General features: G+C 54.0%; 1 protein-coding gene across 2 annotated transcripts in view; it reads left to right on the top strand.

Moving 5' to 3' along the window:
• FAM168A (family with sequence similarity 168 member A) overlaps positions 1–23,683 on the top strand; it is a 257,430-nt gene extending 233,747 nt beyond the window's left edge. For both annotated transcript variants that reach the window (XM_019530534.1, XM_019530532.1), the window contains 3 exons: positions 1,799–1,929; positions 4,384–6,898; positions 23,671–23,683. In XM_019530534.1, coding sequence (XP_019386079.1) covers positions 1,799–1,911 — 113 coding nt within the window. In that variant the 3' untranslated portion in view covers positions 1,912–1,929; positions 4,384–6,898; positions 23,671–23,683. The remainder of the gene's footprint in view (positions 1–1,798; positions 1,930–4,383; positions 6,899–23,670) is intronic.
• The last annotated feature ends 793 nt before the right edge of the window (positions 23,684–24,476 follow it).

Here is a 24,476-nt window from a genome sequence, read left to right as displayed (position 1 = left end):
ACAGAAACATTCAAGTTGGTTTCTGCAGAACTCCCGAATTACATTGGCTCAGTGCTCAGTCGTGATGACATAAGATTAATTGATATCGCCTATAAACGAGGAGTAAAGAATCTTTTGATTAGCCACGCAGTGTACGTACATGCCATTAGCATATGTGCGAAAAAAGGTCAATGTAGTGAGTGGTCTAACAGAATATTTTATTCCACCACAGCCACACAGGTAGAGAAATACCCCATGTGTCCTCTATACTGGTTCATTTTCTATGAAATCCAAATACTGTTTCTAACAGCGTGCTCCAGCTGTGTACAGGGGAGACCTTAAAATGGACGTGTCCCCTTATTGTGGTCGTGGTGGTATTCCCTGAATGGGAAGTATCTGCAGCTGCTGCATGAATTAAATGTCTAGTTTTTTAATTATTATAATAGGAAAATGATACCTGAAGAAACTTGTGAACAGTAGGTCCATCTGAACATCCAGATGCCTCTTCAAACAAAGCAGGCTTGGATTGCGTTCTCCGTCCCGTATTGCATGCGGGGCAAAAGCTGTGTGGATAGTTCCCTCCCAAAATCCTTCAGAGCTCTTGCTGTGTTAGCAGTGCTGGACTAGCGTCTCTCATAGAAATTAAAAGTGGAAAGGAGCTCTTGGGAGAAGACCTCTTAATCCCCCTGCCCCAGCGAAGGTTCATGGTTCCCTACAGCATCTCCCTCAAGCGCTTCCATTAACCTTTCTTATACGAGCCATGCATTTGGCTTTCCCACTTTTTCCTGGGGAGACTGTTCTACCCAGGGGTGTACCTCATCCCACATTAATTTTCCCCAGATAAACCAAATTTCATTCTAATCCTTGTAACCCTCCCCCCAACCCACCGTTGTGATTTGGCATTTACACTTTCCAAAATCTGATGGTACCTGCTGTAATAACATCTCAGGGCTCCTTTGCTAGGCCATGAGGGGTGTCAGTGGACCATTATTGCCTGGACCATTTATAACCTCCAGGAGCAGGAAAACCTAAGGAGAGGAAATGAGGGGTGGGGGAAAGGTGTGTGCAAAACTGTTGACAAGTATAAGTGAACTTGGAAGGGGTTCGTTCCAAGGCTTTATCCAATACTGGCTACAAGAGCAAATTCCATGGGCTTGGACTGATGTTTCCAAGGGCAAAACAAGTACGTCATTGGATGTTTCTCTGTCAGATGCAGTATCTATGGCACTGAGTTGCTGTGGCATACTCCAGTATCTTAATTGAAGGGTCTAGTTGATGAGCTTTAGGCTCCTGGACAAAAACTCATCTGCAAGAGTCCAGTTCTGGGCACGTTAGTCTTCACTGGCTTATGGGTGGAACCTGATTCTCAGAAGTGCTGTGCACCCATTATTTCAAGGGAAGCCAATGGGGGCTGCTGTGCTCAGCACTGATCCATGTTAGGCCCTGACTTTCCCATACTCAGTGTCATCCCCAGGACAGCTGCTGTTGCCTGCCAGCTGGATCCGAATCCACAAAAGGGGCTCTGATGGGACTCTTGTTAAGCCACAGTCACAGAACCAGGAGATGGAAATCCTTCGTCAAACAGTTGCAGACACATAAATGGGCATATGAGAGAGGCTTTACTGATCCCTAGGCACTGACCCAAATGCATGAGCAATGTAGAGGTAGCAAGGACTGTATGGAGGCAAGCAAAAAGCCATCCTGCGGTCAGCCAGATGCACACACAGCCCTAGGAACCTGCCTCTCTCCATGGATGGTAGCTGGCCCCAGCTAGGTGAATCTCCTTTACTCATTTTCCATTTTCCTTTCATGTTTCCAGGAACCCTGTTGACCACCCCACAACACACCGCCATTGGAGCACATCCAGTTTCTGTGCCAACATACAGGGCTCAAGGGACCCCTACCTACAGCTACGTACCTCCACACTGGTAAACTCGCTGGCCAATCCATGTAAGTGGCTCTACATTCGGAGGAGGGGTCGGGGGGGGCAAGATTGTCTTCTTCTGCTCTGCAGACGGGTTGACCACACTGCAAATACTCAGTGCCTGCAGACATTTCAGATAGGTCCTGGGAGCACTCAGCCCTGCCTCTACATCTTCCTTCTCTGCAGACTTCTTCTCTGTATGACTCTGTACAAGCCAAGCCATCTGCTGACGCTGTCACCAAAGAGATGTTGCAACTGATGGCCACTTAGCATAGCATAGTAAGGGTAGAAAAGTGGTGGCCAGTGTGAAAGCAATACCTACCTTGACTTCATCCAGCCTCCATCTGAAGGCATGTAGCTCCCGGTGGTCAGGCACAATAGCACTGCCATGTCTGATGCGCAGATGTGCCGATCTGTTTATGGCTGCTGTAAAATAAGCCCCTGACACCCTTCACTGTTGCTAAATTCATGGTGGAAACAGACGTCACTTTTGTGCCACCATAAAAATGTTCATGATGGTGCAACAGCCAAACAAGCAGACATCCCTGCCCTTTGCCACACCACAAATGCCCCCAGTTTGTGGCTGTGATAAAGCTTATATCCATTTGTGACTCTTTAGCAGCAGGACTAGATTCATTTTATGGCATGAGAGCACAGACAGCCTGGGGTGCCTACACTCTCCAGCCTCCCCAGGCAGGTGCTCTGGGGCCTTGAGGGACTTGGTCCTGCACACTCTGGGAAAGTCTGTGCAGGACTAGGCCCTTCAAGCCCTGGGAGCCCCTGCCCAGCTTTCCCTGCTTACTGAGAAATGCCCCCAGGATCTCCAGGTCATTTGTTGGTATGTGGGAAAAGTCACTTACCCAGACGCACCCCAGACATCCCAGGAGGTAGGTGGGGAAAGCCAACCAAGCACTCCCAGGAGCCCTGGGAGACCACATTGCCCATCCTCCAGCAGCATCAACGGGCAGGATGAAGGACAACATGTGTTTTGCCCAGTGAAGCAGATCACCTGAGCGGGGACATATCCTGGAACAGCTGAGCCACTTCATTTGGTGACACCTACTTCCAGCATCAGCATCTGCTTTGAGTTTGCTGGGATGCTTACTTACTTACTTACTTACTTACTGCCTGCTACTGTTCATTTCTGTCGTGGTAGCACCCAGACACAGCCCCCAGTAGGACTGGGAATACTATCACAATTAGGATCCTGGAAATACTAGCAGGCTGGTGAAGCCATCCTCTTGGGCCTGCTTGGAGTATTTGGCCCAGCATCCTCAGTTAGCATATAGCATGTCTAATGGCAGCACGCAAAGCTCTGCCATGCAGGTGGGAGGACGCAGCCCCATCCCTAATTCAGCCTGTGGGGGTTATCTTAAACAAATCTCTCCTCACAGATGCACTGTGTCTGACTAATCCTTCCTGTGAGTAATCGTTACACAACACAATTAGCAGACAGTGTCTGACCTGCATAGTTTTAATCCTGCATGTGGGCTGAAAATCAATAGTCTGCTAGAGATGTGCTGATGCTACTAGGAAACCAGCCCCTCTCCGTATACCACAGCGAAGCCACGCTGAAAGCGAAAAGTGTTGCTAAACAGTGGTAGGGGAATTGTTGGCCCTCTTTTTGCTTCTGGTATCTGGAGAGGGGGGGGTTTCATCGCAGGCATTGGGTGTCGGCCCCAACAAAGCCTGGGGATTTTGCCTAGGATGCGCCAATGCTACTGTTGGGATTTTAAAACCCCAGAGATTCTTCACCAGAGGGTCTTGCCCCTCCAATTGCCCCTGTTGGGGTCAGGAAGGAATCCTACCCAACGGTCAGATTGGCACGGGTTGTGCAAGTTATGTGCCTTTCTCTGAATCGGGGCACAGACCTCTTCCTTGCATCTCCCGAGCATATTTTAGCACACTGCAAGGGTGTTTCAGAAGCCAACAGCCAAATGGCTGCTCACGCCGTACACCTGTGACAAACTCGAAACACTATGCACAGCGGAAGTCTGTGCTCAGATGAACCTGCAGCGTTGCAACTTAAAAGATCATATAAGATTTTTCCCTTGAAACAGAACTATTGTAAGAGGAAACATCAGGAACTAAGGGAAATTGCCGGTTGTGTCCAAAACACCCTTGCACTTCCTGGCCATGCAGTGGCAGGACACTGACAGTGCCCTCACCTGCCTGCCATACCGGTAGCAAGTAGTTTTGACCCTTATGCCTGGTAGTTGTGCATGAGGCTTCTTCCCAATGTTTTTTAAGAACAGGATGGACCAACATTTGTCTAGGATGGGCTTGTTGGGGCTGATCCTGCCTTGAGTAGAGGGCTGGACAAGCTGCCCTCTTGAGGTCCTTGCCACCCCAACTTTCCTATGACTCCATTAAGCCTCTGCTGAGTTAACAGACATACCTGCCATGTAAAAATCTGGCCCTGCCTGTTTCCACCTCGGCATCTCTCATGTTCGCCTTTCGTTGTGTTCCTTCTCTTCCAGATCTGGAGTCAAACATTGTATGCAACTACTCAAGTCTTACATCGGTGCTGGCCCGACCGTACAACGGCACCAAGTCTGTTTGCAAGAACAAAAGAACAAAAGTGCAAGGGTCACTTTATGCATTCTTTAGTGTTTTTTTGTAAAAGCTGCTTTTTTCTAATGTTCTGCCTCTCTTTCCTCCCCCGCCCCCTAAACCCACACACATAGCGTAACACCATGTACTGACACTGAGCAATAGTCATGGTTTCTCTCTGGTCCTATCATTTTGAAGCTCAGAAAGTTCACCTGTCAAAAATACCCAGTTCCGTGGTGCAAAGATGCCCGGGTCTTGTTTTGTTTGTTCGTATGGGTTTTCTCGGGTTTTTTATTTCTGTTGTTGTCGTTGACAAGAGTCTAGATTTTATTTGACTAGTGAGGGCGGTTGATGTTCAGGGTACTATGTGAAAAGCACAGCGCTGGTAGGCAAGTTTATTCCAATTTGGTTTCATTCTTTTTTAGGTTAATAATATAAATTATTTAATCTTCCATAACATATTACGAGAAAATTGGTGTCTTCCAGATAGCTGTTATGATAGACTATAATTCATTACCTGCATTGAAATACGCAGCACATCCCTTGTTTGTAGAGTGAGAAACTATAAATATTAGCAGCATAACATGCACGCATCTTAGGAGACAGGTTGACCGGTTGCTACCAGGGCTTTGGTCTGCTTTTGGAAACAGGGAGAATGCATTTCATGGGCTGGGAAGGGAGAGGTGGAGAGGAGATGCACAGAGCATAGGAGCTGCATCTTGCTGAGTTAACAGACGTACTCCCTGTCCCGATCTGGGTCATTTTCATCATGTAATAAAATCAGACAGCTCCTTCCCATTTGGTAGGAAGCTGCGACTTGCTGACAGATGTATGCTGGGCAGCTGTAAAAAGGAAACAAAGGGATTTCCGGTTATTAGTCATAAGAGCCTCTCCAGGATCCAGCAATTGGGGAAAAACAAGATTGGATAAAGCGAGGGAGAAGAGCGGCTCGGCAGAGCTGCGGAGAATAGAGGCTGCTTTGCCCAGCACCTACTCTGGGCACAGACTCCCCAGCGCAAGGCTTGTGACTAGACTGAGCTGCTTTCTAGCTCAGACTCCCTTGGGGGACATTGATATCATGGTATAATTTGAGTTTTAAGAGCAGGCAGAGGTGTCTCCACTTGCATGGAGTCGTGCTGAAAGCTTGACCTGAGTACAGTTTTGCGCTGTCGAGGATGCGGCACTACAAAGGTGCACTTGCCAGCAGGTGGGATCCAGGGGGATGGAGATCATGCTGCTTTGAAGGTAAAAGATGAGGGAAAATGGGGACCAGCATGAAGCAATAGCAATAAATTTGTTGCCTTTCCAGCTGTAAGGCATGTCACCGGAAAGGGCGGCACTCAGCCATTTACGTTGGCTTTGAAATGAAGGGCAGCAGGTTTGCCCAACTGTTGGGTATAGATCTGCACGTGGATGCCCAAGAGACGACACACTCTTGTAGTCGCCCAGGCCTAGCGCGCAATGCGTTGGGTTTTTGCGAAGCATCTGAGCAGAGCAATAAAGTGTGGCAGTGGGGCAGGGGGGGAAGGAGGAGCGAATGCTAGCGTTTGCAAATGATGTTGAAGGGAAATTAGATTTTTTGGTTTGGAACTATTATTCCTAAACTCAGCACAAAGGGGGAAATTTTAGAGAAAAGCTTCTTTTCTTTGCCTCAAGTTGTGCCAAAAGAGTTGCATGCAGCTAACAGTAGGTCTGTCACCGTGACTTCTCTTGGGCGGCGGGTCAGTGGCACTGGGGCAATCTATTTTTTTTTTTAATAGTAAGCATTTAAGTCAAGCCCAGCCATATCAATGGGGCAGCCAACAGGCCTGGCCACCGTACCCAGCCCAAGCGAGTGGTGTTACCGGATCGTTGTCTGACGTCTGTGCTATCTGCTGTGCTCTGTCCCGTGTATGCTGGTCTCTTCGAATCTCACTAGGGATAGCACAAGAGTGACCCACGCAAGGGCCCTGCTCGCCACTCTTCTTAGGCTTCTCCCCAGACTACATTATCTGCATTATTAATGTCAGATCCTAGAGTCTTTTTAAACGCACGTAAAACCACCACGTCTTTACACCACTGGTTCAGCATCTGTGGGGGATTATGTGAGCGCTTAAGGATTTCCCAGCCTGGTGCCTGCAGTTTTCCTTGAGGAAACTCTGCAGGGAGCGTGGCCGTGACCGGGCGCTTCGGCTTTTCTTTCCCAACCACTTTTTTTTTTAATTTTGGTCTTCGATCCGATGAAGTGGCAGCATCACCAGCACCACGCCATGCTTTTTATATTTTCAGAAGAAACTCTTTTTATACTAGCCAAGCTCTGATCCACCTTCTCCCCCCACGCATTCGGCCAGAGAACCAGTAAAAACCCCTCACCCCCATTTCAGTCCCTTGGGGGGGTGGCTTCTCCAACCCAGTGCTGCAGGGGATGGGAAAGCAACGTTTCATAAGGATTAACACTGTGTGGTACTTTGTGTTGCACTGTGCTTTGGTAAAGAAAAAGGAAAAGGAGGGGGGAGGAAATGGAAATATTCCCAGTGTTGACCTGTGTCAGCTTCGCAAGGTCCTCCTGTCTTCGGGCTAGGACATTGAGGGAATCGGGTGTTTTCAACTGATGTGAAAGCTTGCTGCTTTTGCTGTTTGTAACACACTGAAATTAAATCTAGACAACCCCCCTCCAAACAAAATGGGGATTTAAGAGCGCTCAAACACCCTTCTTTGCTCTTGCTCTTTTGTGGGTCTCACATTAAAGCGGCTACATCTCAAAATTGATCTGCCAGTAATGTTTAAATATGCTGCACTGAGCACACACCATAGAATAAGTTGTGCTTGTGAACATAATGGGAGGTGAAGTGACACAGTCCCAGCCCCCTTTTTTCATCCTACTTCGGGCTCTGCAAACAAGGATCGCTCCAGACGCACCTCTCTGGGTTGCCGTTGTTATTCCTGTGTATCACCATCGATTCGCCCTTCCGCCTCTTGACGAAGGACCCTGGAAATGGCGCTCTCTTTTCCCTTTCCTTTCCCGAAAGAAAATGCCAGGCTTTTTATTAGAGAGAGAGAGAAGTTGCGACATGTGTACTACAGGTTGACAAGAAAAGCCTTCTCCCCCACCATCAGGTTTTCTCAGAGGACTGTGAACTCCCCCAGATCAAAGTTCTGCCTTTCGGCATCCAAGTTTTGAAAGCTGTTCAGGCCTCCGTTGGACCTGTTTTGCACGGATACTAATGAAGGCCCTAAAGAAAAAGGGATAGGGCCTTTATGAAGCAGAGAGATGTGCCATTATGATCCCTGTTGATGAGATCTGTTGAGGGTTGGGGTTTTCTTCTCCCTTCTTAGCTTGGATGAGTAGCAGGCCTGGTGCATACGACCATGTTACGCAGGGGCTGAGAGGCTCATTGGCACCCTGGGAGTGGAGAGACGTAGAGTCGGCTTGTGGGCAAGAAGCATTGACTCACCACCATCTTGCCAAGGCTGCCAGCATCTATTTTTGGATTTTCCAACGTAGCAAGACTATTTGAAGCCCAACCTTGAGCAGTCACCTAAACAGGTAAACCTCAGAGGGCTCTTCCCAGTGACTTGGCCGTCTCTGTTTTGACTAGTGCAGCACGGGCCACTGGACTGTGGGACCTGGTCATGGATGCAACAGTTTGCCCCAGCCCTTTTGCCTTGCAAATGGTCAGGCCTTACAGGAATGGCCACCGATGCCCACCCCCTCCTCTTTCTTCCCGCTCCATGATGTACAAGGGGTCAGAATCTGAATCTGGGCCCAAATGTTGCAACATGTCCTTTTTCCTTTAACAAGGGCCTCCGCTAAAACACCAGCGGCACGGTTCACATGGACTGTGGACCCCCAGCTTGTGACGTGGGCTGGATTTTAATTCCTAAGATACCTGGCTTCTCCACTGAAGCCTTGCTGTCTTGCAGTCCTTTAGGATCATCCCATTAGTCAAGGATCCTCTCTGGCAGACATCTGCTGAGCAGTGGGCTACTGCAACCATAGTTGTAAGAGAAACCGGTATTGTAAACCTGTTTCAAGCAAGTCGCTGCTTTTGTAGGGAACAGAAACATCCTGCACATTTACCAGCACAAGCATTTCTTTGGCCTAGCCCTGCAAAGGGAGCCTGTGTCCTTTCCATGTGACGTGGCCATTGAAATCATGAGACCACATAGGTTGCTTTTATTCTCTCTAGGTTCCTAATTTCTCCCCCCTTTTTCTGCTCGTGAATGCTTTCGCCGCTGCAAATGCTGCCGTGTTTAGCTGTTTCAGGCATCGTGTTAGAGAAGAGCTCGAGGGTTTCTGTTATAACACAGAAAGTAGAAAGCAGCCATCACCAAAAGGTGGATTTGTCAGGTGGCCACCGCCTAGGGCAAGGGAGAGTGCCAGGAACGCAGTGTGGACGCGCCTGCCTCTGTGAGCCCCAGTGTCCTGCAGATCAGGAGCAGGACGTCGGGGGGAGTTGGCGACGGCTGAAATGGCCCCAAACTCTTCCAAAGAGTCTGTTCCTGCTCTCAGCCCTGGGGTAGAAGTTTTTTGCTCTCCTCTGTATTTTGCTGGGCTTTTTACATACATGGCTGTGGTGTCGGCTGAGTAGTGCGAGATGCCTGTTAAAAAGCTCCTGGCCCATTAGCCACCTGGGCAGGGGGTGGAGGCTGGGAAGGACCGAGAGCTTTTGAGGGGACTTGCAGAAAAGCCTGAGGCTCCCGAAGTATTCAGCAGTGCCCTAAATGCTACTGTGGCTGGAGAATGTAGATAGATAAAGAGGGGCTACTCACCTCCAGCCTGGCTCCTACCATCCCTCGTCCCCTTTCAGATTCCCTTTGAATCAGCAACTGGGATTAAAGTCCAGCAGCAAGAAATCCCTGCAGCCCACCCCTTAGTGGAAGTAAGTTCACGGTCCAATCCACAACGAGATCACTTGGAGCTGGCGTGTATCTCCTGTGCAGTGGTGCAGGCTCGCAGAGCTTCGCCCAGCTGCCCTGGCTACCCTCTGGGTTGGTGCACGGCAGCGAGGTGGCAGAATCTGCCGTGGCGCATCCACGTCGGCTTCTGAACCGACGGCCTCTTGTTGGAGGAAAGAAATAGCAAACCGTTAGTAGAGGGGCTATAAAACCGCAGGCGAGCCAAACCTCTACAGAGCCTTGGACGCAGCAACTAGAGAGTCGGAGGCGCCAAGAGGCAGTTAGATTGTAGGACCACATCCATTTCTACCCAACCAAAGCATAAGACTGAGCTTCGTAGCTGCTCGGTCGAACAAGCTGAGAAGTAGCCACCCAGGGCTTTTTCTGTAAAGGCCCATAAGCATTTTCTCTCTCTTGAGCATATCAATGCTGTGAAGTGGGATTGCAGCAGGGCGCTGATTAACCTGTGTTTGCATGGGCTCTGTCAGCGGCGCTGGGTGCTGCGGTCTCAGATCCACTGGTTGCCTGTGAGGCATCCTAGAGACCTTCCAGGGCCGCGTTTGAAAGAGGAGTCTGGGTGGGTACAAAGCCAAGACACATTGCAGAGCGAGCTGAAGCACCTGGCACAGGACCTGCCTGTGCTGGTTTAAATCCTCTTATTGCTGGGAAGATACACCTAGGGATAGAAAACCTTCCCTAACACACCAGAGCCCAGTCATACTTTGTGGGGAGGAGGCAGCAGACGGGCGACTGGAATGAGGAGCGATCAGCCTAATCCTGGTTCCGGTGTGGCGCTCGGGACTTGGGCAGGAGCATCGTGAAGTGGTTGCATGCACCGCTCCACGGTAAGGGGCAGGGAAGTCTCCACCCTGCGTAGGGACGTGGGAGTCAGCCACTCTTCATCGCAGTTGCAGGGCAAGCAGGGTGTTCCAGGCCACCGCCGAGTCCCGGCGGCAGCGAAGCTCTCGCTGAAGTCAGTGCCTGGCCAGGAGCTGGAGGAACGGCTCTGAGGATGGGATCACAAGGTGACTAGATAACGTGATCGGAGAGGCCAGATCCCTTTCCTCGTGGTGAGCAGTGCCTCATTTCCACTGAAGCCAGCAGAGCTATTTCAGAAGCAGGGCACCGTTCAGCACGAGCGAGCTTCGGAGCGACTGGGCTCCCACGAGAATTAACTTCAGTAATGAGCATCCAGTATTTAACATGAGGAACCTTTGCTCAGCCGGTCCTCGTAGAGCTTGCTGCGATTGAAAGCAGCTGAGTGGAGGGAAGCAGGGCCTAAGGACCATGGGGCTGTAGCTGTAATTAAGAGCCAGGAGGCTCATACTTGGGTCGGTGCAGATAGGGTTAAAATGTGTTCACATGTGATGGCTTAAAACCTTGCCTCCATTGTGATGGGTTTTCTCGCCCAGGAGGCATGGGTTGCAGAGTGTCTGGAGGTTCAAATCCTGTGAGAGTCGCGGAAAGAGGAAAGCACTGTCGTGACAATACCAATCAAAGCTACCGTTACCACCATTAACCAATCCCTTATATATCTTTGCTTTAAAACATGTACTGTAATGCAAGACTTGAAAAAATGCATATTAATAGTTGTGCTGGCCCGATTCCATGTCTGAGTACCTTGGGGCACGCTCCAGGAGATTGAACTGTGTGTACGAGTATTTGCTCCTGTATTTTATGAACAATAATAACCTAGTAAATCTTTTTGCAGTTCTGATCTGTAATTTAAGCGCTTTTTACCATAAGTGTTATTTAAGGTTTTGTTTTACTGATTGGTGTTTATTATTCTAAACTAGAGGAACTTTAGGGCTGACCTGAAGTTGGACGCTTCTTTGAGCAACAGGGAGCATTTCAGAACACAAGTCTGTGGGCTTTCATTTCAAACGGGAGTGTGCCGCGTTACCGAGAATGCTAGGCAAAAACCGAGCAGCCGGGACCCAATCAGCCCCGTTAAAACTGTTTGTTCCCAGACCAGTCTCCTCCCCCAGCCTCCTCTCATAAGCATCCCCTCTAGACTGCATCCAGGCCACTTTGGCCAGACCTGTTGGCTGATTTCAGTGGGGGCAGCAGGGAAGTGGAGAAGAATATGGGACCTGTATAGAGCCACGGTACAGCCCTGGGGAGGCGCCCCATGCGACCACAGTAACTCTGCTCCTGCCCAGCTGCCTTGCAAGAGCGGGACCCCAGACAGGAACCACTGGGTCGGTTTTCCACCATTAACATTGATCTAGAGCCCAGCCAGGCATGTTAACCATTCCCATATGAGCAGCTGTCTCTCCAGGACTTTCTGCAGCTCCCTAGTACTAATGCAAGGCAAGCCTTCTAGGGATTCCCACTGTGGACACTGTTAGCCAGAGAAACATAAAGCAACCTGACATTGGGCCTTGATTTTCTTAGGGAGAAAACCAAGCTGAAAACACCTTTCCATCGCGCTTGTTAAAAAAAAAAGAAAGAAAGAAAATTCAATCAGCTTTAAATAGCAATAAGAGCCATCGGTCGTTGCAGAATTCCCAGGTTTTTCACTGGAAATGTTTTGGATCAGAGCAGGGGCTTTGTTTTGATGACACATTTGGATGCAAAGTCTTAAAAAATGCTCAGAGCCCTCCATGGGCAAGCCCCTCCTCAGAGCCATCCGCCTTCCTCATCTCTTCCTTGCCCACAAAGCAGTTGCGCTCCATTGGGCTACCCAGCGCAATACGGGGCCATGCCGATGTGACTCCCCCAGCACGGCGCTGTGCTGGCGCTGATGTCCTTGAATCAAGATGGAATTGTCCCCATTCCTCTTTCACTTCCAGAGGCCCTGATGCCATCAGTTTTTGAGTACCAAGACACGCTTTGCTTATCATGCTAGACTTGCTTGCTAGACGAGTGGCTCCCCTGGCTGCAGTCCCCTACACCGCTCATTTTCTGTGCAGTGTGCTTCAGAGTCTTTTCAAGGACATCCTTGTTGTCTTCAAGAGAAGGGGTTTGTAGGAAGGAGGAAGGCGCATCTTCTGACGGGTCACAGACCCAGGGATGCTCTTTTAGACTCCCTGGTTATTGAGTATCCATCGGCTGGGATTTCTGCTAGGTGTTAGGGAAAGCAGGAACAGCGATGCCATTCCCTGAGAGCTTGCACCCACTGATGATCCCACATCTAGAAGTGACCCTTCAACCCGCAGTGCTTCTCCTCTTGGTGTCTAACGAGGCTCTAGGATTCCCCCATCACTCTATCAAATTCCTCTGTGCTGCAGCTATTAAACCCAGATCTGTGCCGTGTTTATGAGGCATTTGGAGTCTGATGCCATGAGAGTCTGAGAGCCTCCTCCCTTCAGCAAAGCCAGAGCACTTAACCAGATGCTTAACTTGAAGCACGTGTGTAAGTCGGCTTCACTTCCATTGGATTGAAGTGCTTTGCTGAATAGGGATTGTGTGTTTAAGCGTTTTGCAGAACCGTGGCCACTGTGGGGAGTTAACGCTTTCCAGAAAGAGGATCCCTGAGATCAGTGCGCAGAGACAACTGCTGTCACAAAGCAGCGCAGGCAACAAAAGCAGATGAATTTTCTATCACTGATGGCAGCTAGCCTTAAACGCAGTTCTCTCTCCCGATATCATGCTTAGCCTTTCCCCGATCCCCTTCCAGTGGAATTATGTTTGTTTGCAAGCAGGACAGGACTCTGGACCATTTTGCCTTTTTGCCTCTGTGACCTGCAGGAGACTCGTGCTAAAATCCATGCAAACAGCCAGACCATGTTTAGATCCCATAGCACGTAACAAAGAAGTACTGCTTCCGGCTTGTATATTTTTCTTTGTGTTTCCAGGGGTGGTGGGGGGGAAGTGTTTATATTTTTTAAATTCATTTTGGACTACAGTGCAGCTTGGATTTACCTAGTTTTTCAATTTTATTGGAACTCTTAAGCAAAAAAAAAAAAAAGAAAGACAAATTTTTTAAAAGTAAACACGTCTTCCAAGTTTAAATCAAAGAACTCAATGGCGTGCGTGAGACACAGCCTTGAGCCTAAGAATTGGAAAGCCCCACAGCTTCAGCTTGTGAATATGAAGTGTAAATCTGTTTTTTTTTGTTTGTTTTTTTCTTTTTGTTCTGTTTTTTTGTTCTGAAGATCAGTTAGTGATCTCCCTGACAGATTTAAGCCAAGAGTTTGTAACTGTATGATATTTACTGTAAGATGTAGAACATTCAATAACTATTAAAATGTTTCCAAAAAAATAATAATAACGATACTGCCTGGAGGCTGTGTTGGTTTGGGAGCGGGAGTTGGTTTGTTTTAGGGAGAACTGTTGTACTGATAACCACTGAGCAATCGAGCTTGCAGCAGACAAGAATTCAAGAAGGCGGTGAGGTGAGTATCATAGCGCGGGCTCTTCCTGGCCCATGCAGTGATATGGCCAACCTGGAATCAGTGGAGAACACGCTCTTCCTTAAGCCATGCAGCAAAAGGTGACAGGAGGGTTTTCCCAGAAGGATGGTTTGCTTTTTGACCTTTGACTGCAGTACAAGGGGTAAGGGTCCAGCCAAGCTTGGCCAAGGTGTTGGCTAACACCTAAGGAGAACAACAAGCTGGCATGTGAGATGAAGAACTGGAGGTTCCCATGCCACAGAGGGGGCTGCAGCACAAACATTATTAATAATGCACCTTGCACAGAGCATCTAGCACAGGGGTGGGCAAAATATGGCCAGGGGGCCAGATCTGGCCCGCCAGGCCATTCTATCCGGGGCCCCTAAAAAATTTAGAAAATTAATATTTATTTGCTCCTAGATGACAGGAACCCGGGCAGTAGGACCCAGAGGAAGCTGGTGGCAGGACTCAGCAGCAAGGCCTGCCCAGCTCTGCCCCCCACAACTAGAAGCCCCTGCTTAGCAGAGGCTTCTGGCCTGGGGCCATGGGGCTGTTCCTGCTTCCCTGCACTGGAAAGGGAAATGTGGCCCTCAACAGTTTGCCAAAACCTGGTAAGCGGCCCTCCCCTGATCTGGCACATCATAGTAGTAAATCCATGATCATTGCTGATTAGTCACACTAACCAAGGCATTACATTTCTGATACTTGCAGCTGAAGTGTAGCTTTTAAGCCCCTTTTTCCTTCCCAGGACATACCTGGATCAAGGGCCTCAGATTCAGCTTGCTGCCTGTGGACCACCACTTCCTGCTCTTCAGCAAACTAGTGAGATGCTTTGGGAGCTGAGGAGGCATCCTGCTTGGCTGGGGAAAGGAAGCCGGCTCTGGTCCGGGGGATCCCTCGGGGCGGGTCTCCAGGGGGGTTTGACTTTGAGCCCGTTCTACCAACTTGAGACTGCATTTCCATGAGGGCAGGACCGTGAGTCCCCAAACTGGGCAGCTAGGCCAAATTCTGCCTTGATGCTCATTGGTAGCCCAGGTGTCGTGGGTGGGAGTCCCCCCTTTTTCTTTTCCCAGCATGCAGGCTTGGATCCATGTTCCTACTCTAGATCTGCAAGGAGATGGGTGTCCCTCTGGTTCGAGGCCACAATGCTCTCTGGATCACCTGCCCTCCAGGAGACGGAGACAGAGACAGACGCACATATTGGCACGGACAGCTGCAAAGAGCACCAGGGAGCAGCCACTCTTCACAGTGTGGCCGAGAGTCATGTCTCAGCCTAGCCCGAGTCTTTTATTGGTCTCCTGCTGTGTAGTGGGTCAGGCCCATTGTGTCCACAAGGGCCAAGCACCGACTCCATCCCAGCAGGATGTGCTGGAGGGGATGAAGAGAAGACAGACAGTGGAGTGGAAAGGACAGTGAGAGGTAATGCAGAGCTAGGAGAAGGCAGCTGAGGCCAGGGAAATGGCACAGCTGGGGTACTTGCAAACCTGTTCATCATTGGCAGTCCCTTGATTCAAGGATGATGTCTATCACAGCTCATTCATGGGCCCTGAAGTGATTTAAGAGCCCAATTTTTGAGCCACAGATCCATCCACAGCCAAGGCTGTACAAAGTTCCTCTATTTAGTGCAAGGAAAATTTGGAGAAGTGCTTGCTATCTGTTGCGGTTGCTGAAGAGCTGAGAGGCCTGGTTTGCACTGCTGGAGTGTCTTTGCTGCTGCCTGGATCCTCCCTGCTATTTACAGGTTAAACCCATGCCACTGAATGAGACATTTTCTGACCCCAACGCTCGCCCAGAGATGAGTTTTTTCATAGCACCATGTCTTTCCCTCCAAAGTAAGATCCTGCCCAGCCATGCCACCTTTTCATGCACGATGGCTGCAATCGCGTGTGCAACTGAAGCGCTTCTTGGTGCCTGGGTCACTGGGTTGGTTCCTTAGCGTCCGCGTGCATGCCGGATAAAATCCATCCGACCCAGACTTGAGGACCAGGCAGCTCGCGCTTGCTGTGTCCAAGAGAAGCCTCCATCCTTGGAATTGTGCTGGGAGGGGTAACAGAGGTGGGGGAAAGGCCTGAACACTGAATGTGTGGCCTCCGGGCTGGTAGCCCTACTGATTGGCTTTGGGACCCTGCCATGTTCCTGAGAATAAGCAGTGCCCAAAAGGATCTGGGGCATGGGAGTGCTGAGAGCAGCATCACCCTCCCCGGCATGGCCAGCAGTACAGGGATGGATGAGCTCAGCCCAGGGTGGTCACTGTGGTGCACAACTCCCTCTGTGACAGGCATCAAGCCAGGGCAGCAGCCCAGGGACCGACAAAACCAGCTCGAAGCACTCTGGCAGCCCTCTCCGCCCGGCTGGAGAGTAGGCAGCCTCCACTCCCCACCGAACAGATGCAGGGGCTCAGGTTTGGGGCTGGAGGGTAAGAGGTCTGGGTTCGACTCTCAGCTCTGCCACTGATTCACTAGGTGACCATGGATGGGTCCCTTCACTCGTGCAGGCCTCAGTTTCCTGCTGTGGAACCCGGGGCAGAGGATCCGTCTCACGGGCTGTGGGGTTTGCAGATCACAAGTGCTCGTGGCCCGCTGCTGCTGGGGGATTTGCAGCCCTGTAATGCGGCTGGAGGAAACCAGCAATGAATAGCTGTTAGTGGTCTGCAGAGCTGTGCAGTGACCTGATTTGAACCCAGTGATACCCCCTGGATCACAGCTGGACCCCACTTATGTTGGTGGGGGCACTGGAAGGGGTCATGAGCTGCATGCCAGCAGCACTGGGGGGAGGGAAGGCAGGCGAGCGGCTGCTTGGAGGTGGGTCCAAAGCCCTCTCCCTGCTGCCCTGGGCTGCACTGTGCTCCCTGCACTGCTCAGCACAGCTGGGAGGGCTGTCCCCACTGCCGGATGGGGGCCCAGAGCCCATCCACGCCATGCAGTTAGTGGGAGCGGAGCAGGGCGGGCGCTGGCCTTTATTTAGTGCCCGGTACATGCCAAGACCATGGTCCTGGCTTGGAAAACACTAGCCACCACTTGCCCACCTGTACAACCTTTTCAGACTTGAGGCACCCTCGTGAGACTCCAGACCCTGCTGGGGAAATCCCAGCTCTTGGCTTTTGCTCACTTTTTGAGCACAGAAAAAGAAGAGCCACTTTTCTGCTGCAAGGAACTGGGGAAGCCCACAGCAGGGCAGCTCCTCGGACTACAGCCCCTCTGAAATTTCTGGGTTTATCTTGTGAATCGTGTTTGCACCCCTGACAGCGGTAATGCACCCTGCAGCACCCTTGAAAGGCTCTCAGGGCACCCTGGCTGGGAGCCACTGGCTTACAGAGCCTCTGGGAAGACGGGGCCTAGGGCGCTTGCTCTATATGCACGCAGTGGGACAGGCAAAAGGGGCACGCTGCGGGCCACCCGCAGAGCCAGGAGTGCAGCTCCCAGGCCGTCCAGGTACTGCAGCTTAGCAGCCACGTCCTTCGGCAATGGGGGCGTGGTGTTGTGGGGGGGAGTGGGATTCGTGCAACAACGTGCCCCCATTGCCGAAGACTGTGTGTATCCAGAATTGGGCTTCTCCATCACCTGAGGACCCATCAAGCCCGATGGCCGTCATCCTCGACTCCGCGGGGCTGCCGACGCAAGCGCAGACTGGGGCAGCGAGAGCCTCGCACGTGCCCCCGTGCCATGGGCGGGGAGGAGGGAAGCCTGTTGCTGGCTCTTACCCTGGCTGAAGGGTGGCAAGGCTGGGGGGCAGGGAAGGGGGCAGAGAGCTAGAGGCACCAGCCTTGTGCCCCAATGTGGGGGGTCCGACTCTGGACAGAGCGGGGTGTGGGGGGAGGAAAGGGGTGATGTGGTCAATAAGGAGCATCCCAGGGGCTGCGTCCCTGCCCGGAGAGACGGGGACCCTGGCTGCAGGCCCCTCCGTCTTTAAGCAAAACCCAGAGCGGGGCGTGGGGGTAAGCCACGGCAGGGCTGTGAGGCTGTCAGGCACCACAGAAACGAGGATAAGCCCGGCACGTTTCAGGCACCGGTGCCAGGCCTGACAGAAAACCCTGGCTATCTCTAAGAGGCCCGCCCGAGCCCCTCGGGTGTCCCTAGCAAGGTAGCTCAGAGCCAGCGCTGCCCCCGTAGAGAGCCTGACCCCACGTAAGGTGTCTCCCTCCCCTCCCACTGTCGCAGCCCACGAAGTCCTTGCCCGTGTCACCACTGGCAGCCGTGCGGTGGACGTCCCCTCTCTAGCCAGGTCAGGGCAGTGCCAGGCTGCCGGACCCTGGCTTGTTCGGGGTCGCCGCCCTCAGGGCAGGGGTGCTCGTTAGTGCCAGCCTGGCTTTCTCCGTGCAGCAAGCCCAGAGGCGCTCGGTCAGGGATGGAGTCATTAGCACGTGGTGGGCCAGGGTCCACGTCCTCGCTGCTGTGTCTCGGCGCCCCTTTTCTCCCCCAAAGTTTTGGGAACATCTTGTTCTGCACTGTAGGGCCTACCCCGCGCTCCCCCTGGCTTTTTCTTATCATTTACTTGCTCTGCTGCTGTGTCCATCTGCCTGTCCCTTACACACACGCACATGCACACCCCAAGTGCCTGGCTGGCATCACCCAAGGCAGGTCACGAATGAACTGTGAGTCGTGCTCTCCGTGGCTCCAGCCCTGCCCCCCGTTGCCACCAAGTTACTGTTTGGTTGTTGTTTAAATCAGGCCTTTTGGATTATTTTTATTTTAAAATTTTGCCTTCTAGGTTTGAGGTATGGGGGGTGTGCATAAACTGGGGGAGCGGGGCGGGGACGGGGGATGGAGGGGACTGTTTTCAAGCCTGAAGCCTCACCCGTGGGGGCTGGCAACATGCACCTTTAGGGTCAAATGAAGATGAAGTTTTTCATACTCCCAAAGAATAGGGCAGAGCACGTGGAACCAGGGAGAAGAAGCAGTCACAAGTTAGCTCTGTGTGTGTGTGTGTGTGTGTGTGTGTGTGTGTGTGTGTGTGTGTTGGGAAAGATCCATGGGTGTGGGGGGGAGGTGAAGGGTCCATAGCTGTATGTGTACGGAACCTATTGTTGCGTGCGCGTGCCCGCGCGTGTGTGCATGCATGCATTTGTGTGTGTGGAGGGCCCATGACTGTGTGTGTCCAGGGGGTAGGGCTCTGCATGTGAGTGTGTGCATGTGCATGCTTGTGTGTGTAGGGAGTCCAGGATTGTGGAGGGAGGAAGAGGGAGGTGTGCGTGTGCGTGGTGGCAGCTCCTTGCAAGTGCCCGAGGGGGCAGCGAGCCCCGGGCCAGGCGGGCCCTCTGCTAGTTTGATGCCCCCTGACCCGCAGCCCCGCGACCCGTGGTGATGCCCCGGGAGGCAGAGCGGGCGTACCCTCTGGCACCCGCATGGGCCTGCCAGCCCGCGCCCCCAGCCCCAGCGCTCGGAGGCCGCTGACATGCCCGCAGCCGCCCCTGCTGGGCTCCCCCGGCCTCGCTTCGCCGCAAGCTTTGCCACAGCCCAATTTTAGGCCCGCTGCGATGAGCGGCCGATTCCCAGGGTCTGCATCAGGCCTGAAATCTCCGCTGGAGCCAGTCTCCCGGGGCACCTGCGTGCCAAGGCTGCAGTTCGTGGCACAGGCCCGTGACAGATGGAGCTACAGACACCGCCGCACGGACCCGCTGCGCCGCCTGGTTATTCCCACAGCAACTGACCCAGATTCTGGGTATTGAGTGCAGGCTGCAAGGTGACCGCCGGGGCCTCCCGCCTCCCCGCCGTGGCCTCGGAAAAGGCACGAGCCCTTTGTTCCCTCCCAGAGGGGCTCGGCGTGGCGACAGAAGAGGCCTTGGCCGGCCCGCAGCCTGCTTTGGGGGCCTGTTCTGCGCCTGTTGCCGCGGGGGTCACGCATGCACACGGCCGCTGATCGGCACCGCCAGTTTGCAAGGCCACGCGCCCTCGTGCCCGGGACAGCCGCGAATACGGGCTTCCTTCCGTGCCTGGCTGCTTGTGCATGGGGGCATGCTAACAAGTCCCACAAAGGCTGTGATTGTGTCCCACGGTGGCTGCCGGTGCAAAGGGGAAGCTACCTCACCTTTTGCACACCTAGGAGTGTGCACCCACGTGGCCGATGCTCTGCATTTGCACCACGCTGACCCGGTCACGTAGCCCAGGGGTGGCCAACTCACAGCACGCCACCGGTGACGCGGGCAGCCTCAGTGAATGGCATGTGGCAGATCGGGGCAAGGCAAACAGCTGCAGATAGGGCAGGGAGCAGGAAACAGAGCAGCAGCTTGGGCAGGGGAAGATGTGAGTGACGCTCGGGGAGGGCGCGGGGCCTCACTTGTGGCACCTGCCCAAACACCGGCGTAGCCATCCCGAGAGGCCCGACTAGGCGGCGCCGGGGTCAAGTGCCGACGGGCCTTAGGGGTTGCATTTGCCCTCTGCAGGTGTGGGCGGCATGCATCTCCTGCGCCGCACGGACACGCAGCGGGCAACGAGGCCCCATGCCAACGCTTAGGGCACAGGGGACCACGTCCAGCTTAATGCTCTGCACTGCACGGGGACCAAGCCGGGGGTGCGCCCCTCCCCGCTGGGGACTTGCATCCGATGTCAGTCCCCGATTCCCCTCTCTCCTGCTTCCCGGGCCAGGTGTTTGGGTTGTGCACAGTGCCTGAGCCGGGCTGCTCCCCCACAGCCACCCTCCCCTTCCAGGCGGTTCCCAGGGCCTCGCTGGCACAGCGGCGCGGCATTGGTGCCATCACGTGGCCAGAGCCGGGCGCTACAGGAGGCTGCAGGAGGAGCAAGGAGCCAGTGGGCTGCTGCAGTCGCAGTGCAGGGCAGTGAGAGGATATTTCCCCCCTTGCACGCCCTCCAGCCATGCCATGGGCATCAGCCCTCAGCTGCCAGCGCCGCAACGGGAGAGCCAGCCGGCGGGCCCCGTGGGCTGCCCCTGCCCCCCAGTCACACCATGGGCTCGGCCAGGCCCCGGCAGACACAAGTCCCGCCGGCCAGCACGACGGATGTTCGCGGGCACAGGGGTTGCAAAGCTTGATGGGACTGGCAGAGACTTCCCGGGTGGGCAAACCCCGTCCTCTGTGTTCACAGTGACCCATTAACCAAGGACGCCGTGTCAAACCCTGCCTGAGTCTGACAGAGGGCCAGACGCACCGGCGTGCCAGCAGTGAGAGCAAGGGCGGTGAGGGCACTGCTACTGCTATAGGAAAACAATAATTGCTTAATTGCTGCTCAGCGGTCCTTGGGAAAAGGCCCGTGGCGTGTACCGCAGAGCAGGCAAGAATGCCCTAGTCCTTGCACACACGCACCCCGGTGCCTTGCTGCAGGGGCGCCCCTGGGCCAAGACGGTACGCACGCACGCAAAGCCTGCTGTGCAGGTGTGTGTGTGTGTGGGGGGGGGTTATCCCTGGGCAGCATGTGCACAGGCAGCCTGGCATGTGCGTCTAGGGTTGCCTCTGGGTACATGCGTGTGTGCACGCACATGCACAGAGCTGCAGGGCTGTCCCTGGGCACTGGCCTAGTGCCGGTGGAGTGTGTCTGCAGGAGCCCTAGGAAGAGGAGCGCCAGGGCCGCTATTTGCTGCTCTGCCGTGCAAGTTGCAGCCCGAGGCCTCGCCAGACACGAGGACCATTGCCCCTCAAGGGCCACAGGCTGGGCACAGCATCCGGCCACAGCTTAGCACATGATAGCATTGTGGCTGCAGGTTTCTTTGGACCTAGACTCATGGGGTGTCAGAGGCCTCTGCTATGCGCCCAGTGGTTTGAAAAGCTGCCGGGGAGGGTCATGGGTTGCGGGGAGCTTCCTAGGAGGTGAAACCCGTGGTGTTGCATCCTCTGCCACAGACGAAGACAAGGACATGGTCCCCTCCCCCTGCCCCAGCCCTTCTGACCTTCTCATAGCCCTCTCCCTCCATATCACACAGCCCGTGTCCTCCCACCTTCCCCTCCAACAGCTCCATCAGAGCTGCCTTCGGGCAGGTCTGCCTTGGATTTAGCTGAAGCGCTGCCCTGGGGCATCTTCACTGCATTGCGTGTGCCTGCGCGCATGCATACGTGCATGGGGGTGTGCATGCATGTATGGCATGGTGTGCATGTACATGCGTGTGTGTGTGTGTATGTGTGGTTTGGGCTGTGACTCCTATGTGGCCAGAGCCACCCAAGGGCCGGGGGTCAAGGCAGGCCTGTCTCTGCAGCCCCCTAGCCGCTGGCTCGAGGCCGCAAGGGCGACGGCGCCCCATGCACTGGGTGCCCGGTCTGCGGTGCGCGCCTCTCCCTGGCTAGTGCCATGGGACGCTTGGCCCCCTCGCGCCGGGGCTAGAGTCCATTCAAGGGGTTGCAACACCAAATCCTGGATCTGGGCTCAGCTGCTGGGGTGGGGGCAGCAGAGCTGGGTACTTTCAGAGTGGTACGGTGCTGAGCTGAACCCCCCCCGGCACAGCCAGGCTGGCTGGCGTGGGGGGGCGGAGGCAGCGAGCGAAGCGGGAGGCATTGCTGACATGCACACCGGTGCCTAGATGCCCCGGCTTAGATAAGGCAAGCCGTGTGCTCGGTGCTGTCCACAGCGCTGCCGCAAGGCAATCCCTGCCACAACCATCCTTTTCACCTCTCCGCCCTGAGCCAGGTGGGCACTGGAGCTGCACTGGAAATGTCCTTCTAACCAGCAGAGCGGGGGGGCATGGTGCAAAGGGCTGGCAAACTGGGAGCTGCTGTGGCGGTCCGGGGATGCGATCGAGCCGGCTGAGCTCGCACGCGCAGGGCCGGACCTTCACTCGTGCTTTGCCAGCTTCCCCTACCTCTCCCGGCAGAGGCAAACATACCACATAGCTAAACGGGGACTGGGAGGAGGCAGCTGTTGGCTAAATAAAACCGAGTATCTACAATAGCGCCGTATTACTGCTGCCGTCTGCCTTCTGGGCTGAAACCGGTACCTTTATATAAGCGTGCCAGCCAGGGCAGGCAGGGCACGTGTCCGCCCTACAGATAATCCCCTGTGCTAGCGCCACAGGATAAAGGCACTTTATGTGCGATACTCACGCTCTGGGTAGGCAGAGCCCAGCTAGCCGTGCGTACGCGTGATGGATGGGTTGCCCGGGGGTCAGTGCTGAAAGCTGAGGTAAAGAGGTCACCGAGAGAGGCCAGAAAGTCCCCACGGAGTACAAAGCGCCGTGGCTGCACCCAGCCTCGGCGCATCGCAGTGACTGCACTTAAGCCCATTGCAAACAGCGTGCCCTGGCACACGCAGGTGACTACATCGGGCGTGTCCCCACCTCGCTGGCGGCACGGCGCCTGCGCTCAGGGTTGCTAGAGAGCGAGGGCTTGGGACCGGGTGCTGCAGTGGTCTCACTCGGGGGACGGGTGGCTCCGGAGCACCCCAGAGGACTCAGGTGGATGAGGCTGGTTCAGCCTTTGCATCTCAAGGCTCACAAAAGCAGAGACGGGCCCTGCCTGCTAGTGATGTAGCCCTGGTCTCCCCCTGGCTATGCTGATGGTTTAAAACCCCTTGCAGGGTTTGGCAAGTCTTGGCCAGAGAGCAGCCAGAGCATGGGCAGTGGGTGTGCAAATCCCTCGCCCCCCCGAACGTGTGTTCAGCCTTGGCCTTGGGCTTTCAATCCCTCCAAGCTTGTGCCTTGGCCTCGCAGGGGGATTACTGCCATGATCGGTTGTGAGACACGGCCTCTTTTCCACGATCAGGGCTGGTCTCGCACACAGAAATCATAGTGAAGGCAGGCTGGAAGGGACTTCAGGAGGACATCTAGGCCAACCCCCTGCTCCAGGCAAGGTCATCCTGACCCAAACCCTGCCAGTTGGTGTCTAACCTATTCCTAAAACTATGCAAAAACCCCAGCGCAAACCTACAAGGCACACTGCCCGAAGTCATGGGGAGCACTTCACCCTGCCACCGGTCATGTCGGGCTCAAGTCCTGACACTGCGGGGTTGTTAAAATACACCCAAGCCCCAAATTGCCCCGACATCCTGGCTTCGCTGTCCGGGAGGACCGACGGTACAGGCTGCTAACCCCGGCTTTCATTCCTCCGTGCAGCTCACGAGCCAGGAGCCTGCTTTTGCTCGATCTCCGAGTGCTAGTGCTGCAACCCACAGCTCCCATCGGTCAATGCTTTACCCTTGCCCGCAAAAATCCTCCGACGGGTGAATGCCCAGTGGGTGGCCTGGGAGCGAGATGCCTAGCTGTGCAGGGACATGGGAAGACCTAGCAGACGATCTGGTGTGGCAAACCATCATCCAGGCTGAGTTGCAGCCTTGGTCACGGCCTTTTCCTACCTACAAGAGCCCTCTCCGGTCGTTGGCCTGCAGTGCTTGTGGTTCGAAGGCGGCTGCCCCATCCTGCTGTGAAGGGGGTGGTGGCGCAGAAAGACTTTGCTGCTGTTCACGGGCAAGCCCAGGGGACCCCGGTGGGCTGGGGTAGAGGGATGTTGAAGCCCTCGTCCCCACCCAGCACATGCTGATGCCCGCGGCAAAAGGGCTGTGCTTTCAGAAAGCAGTATCCCATGTGAAAAATGGGAGCCCTTCGATCCAAGACCCTGATAAGCAGATGGTAACAGCTCTGGTCGCCGAGTACGGGGCTGCGACTTCGGGCTCACTTCCCCAGGGTGAAAGGTCAGCAATGCAAGTGCAAAATAGCTAGCATGCTCCACAGTCACACCCAGGCTCTTCGGCAGTACCGCGCCTCTGCCGACAAGCCCTAAGAAATATTTGAGCGCACCCAGAGCATATTGCGAATAGCACAGCGTGTCATCTGCCTGGAACGAAGCCCGTCATACCTGACCAACACGATTTCCTGCTACGATTCAGCGGCAGGATCTGCACATGAGGGGTAAGCAGCGGATGTGATTATACCTT

This window comes from Crocodylus porosus, unplaced genomic scaffold, assembly GCF_001723895.1.
Source record: "Crocodylus porosus isolate Cpor-Errol unplaced genomic scaffold, CroPor_comp1, whole genome shotgun sequence".
Classification (NCBI taxonomy): Eukaryota; Metazoa; Chordata; order Crocodylia; family Crocodylidae; genus Crocodylus; species Crocodylus porosus.
This window is presented reverse-complemented; position numbering and strand designations above follow the sequence as displayed.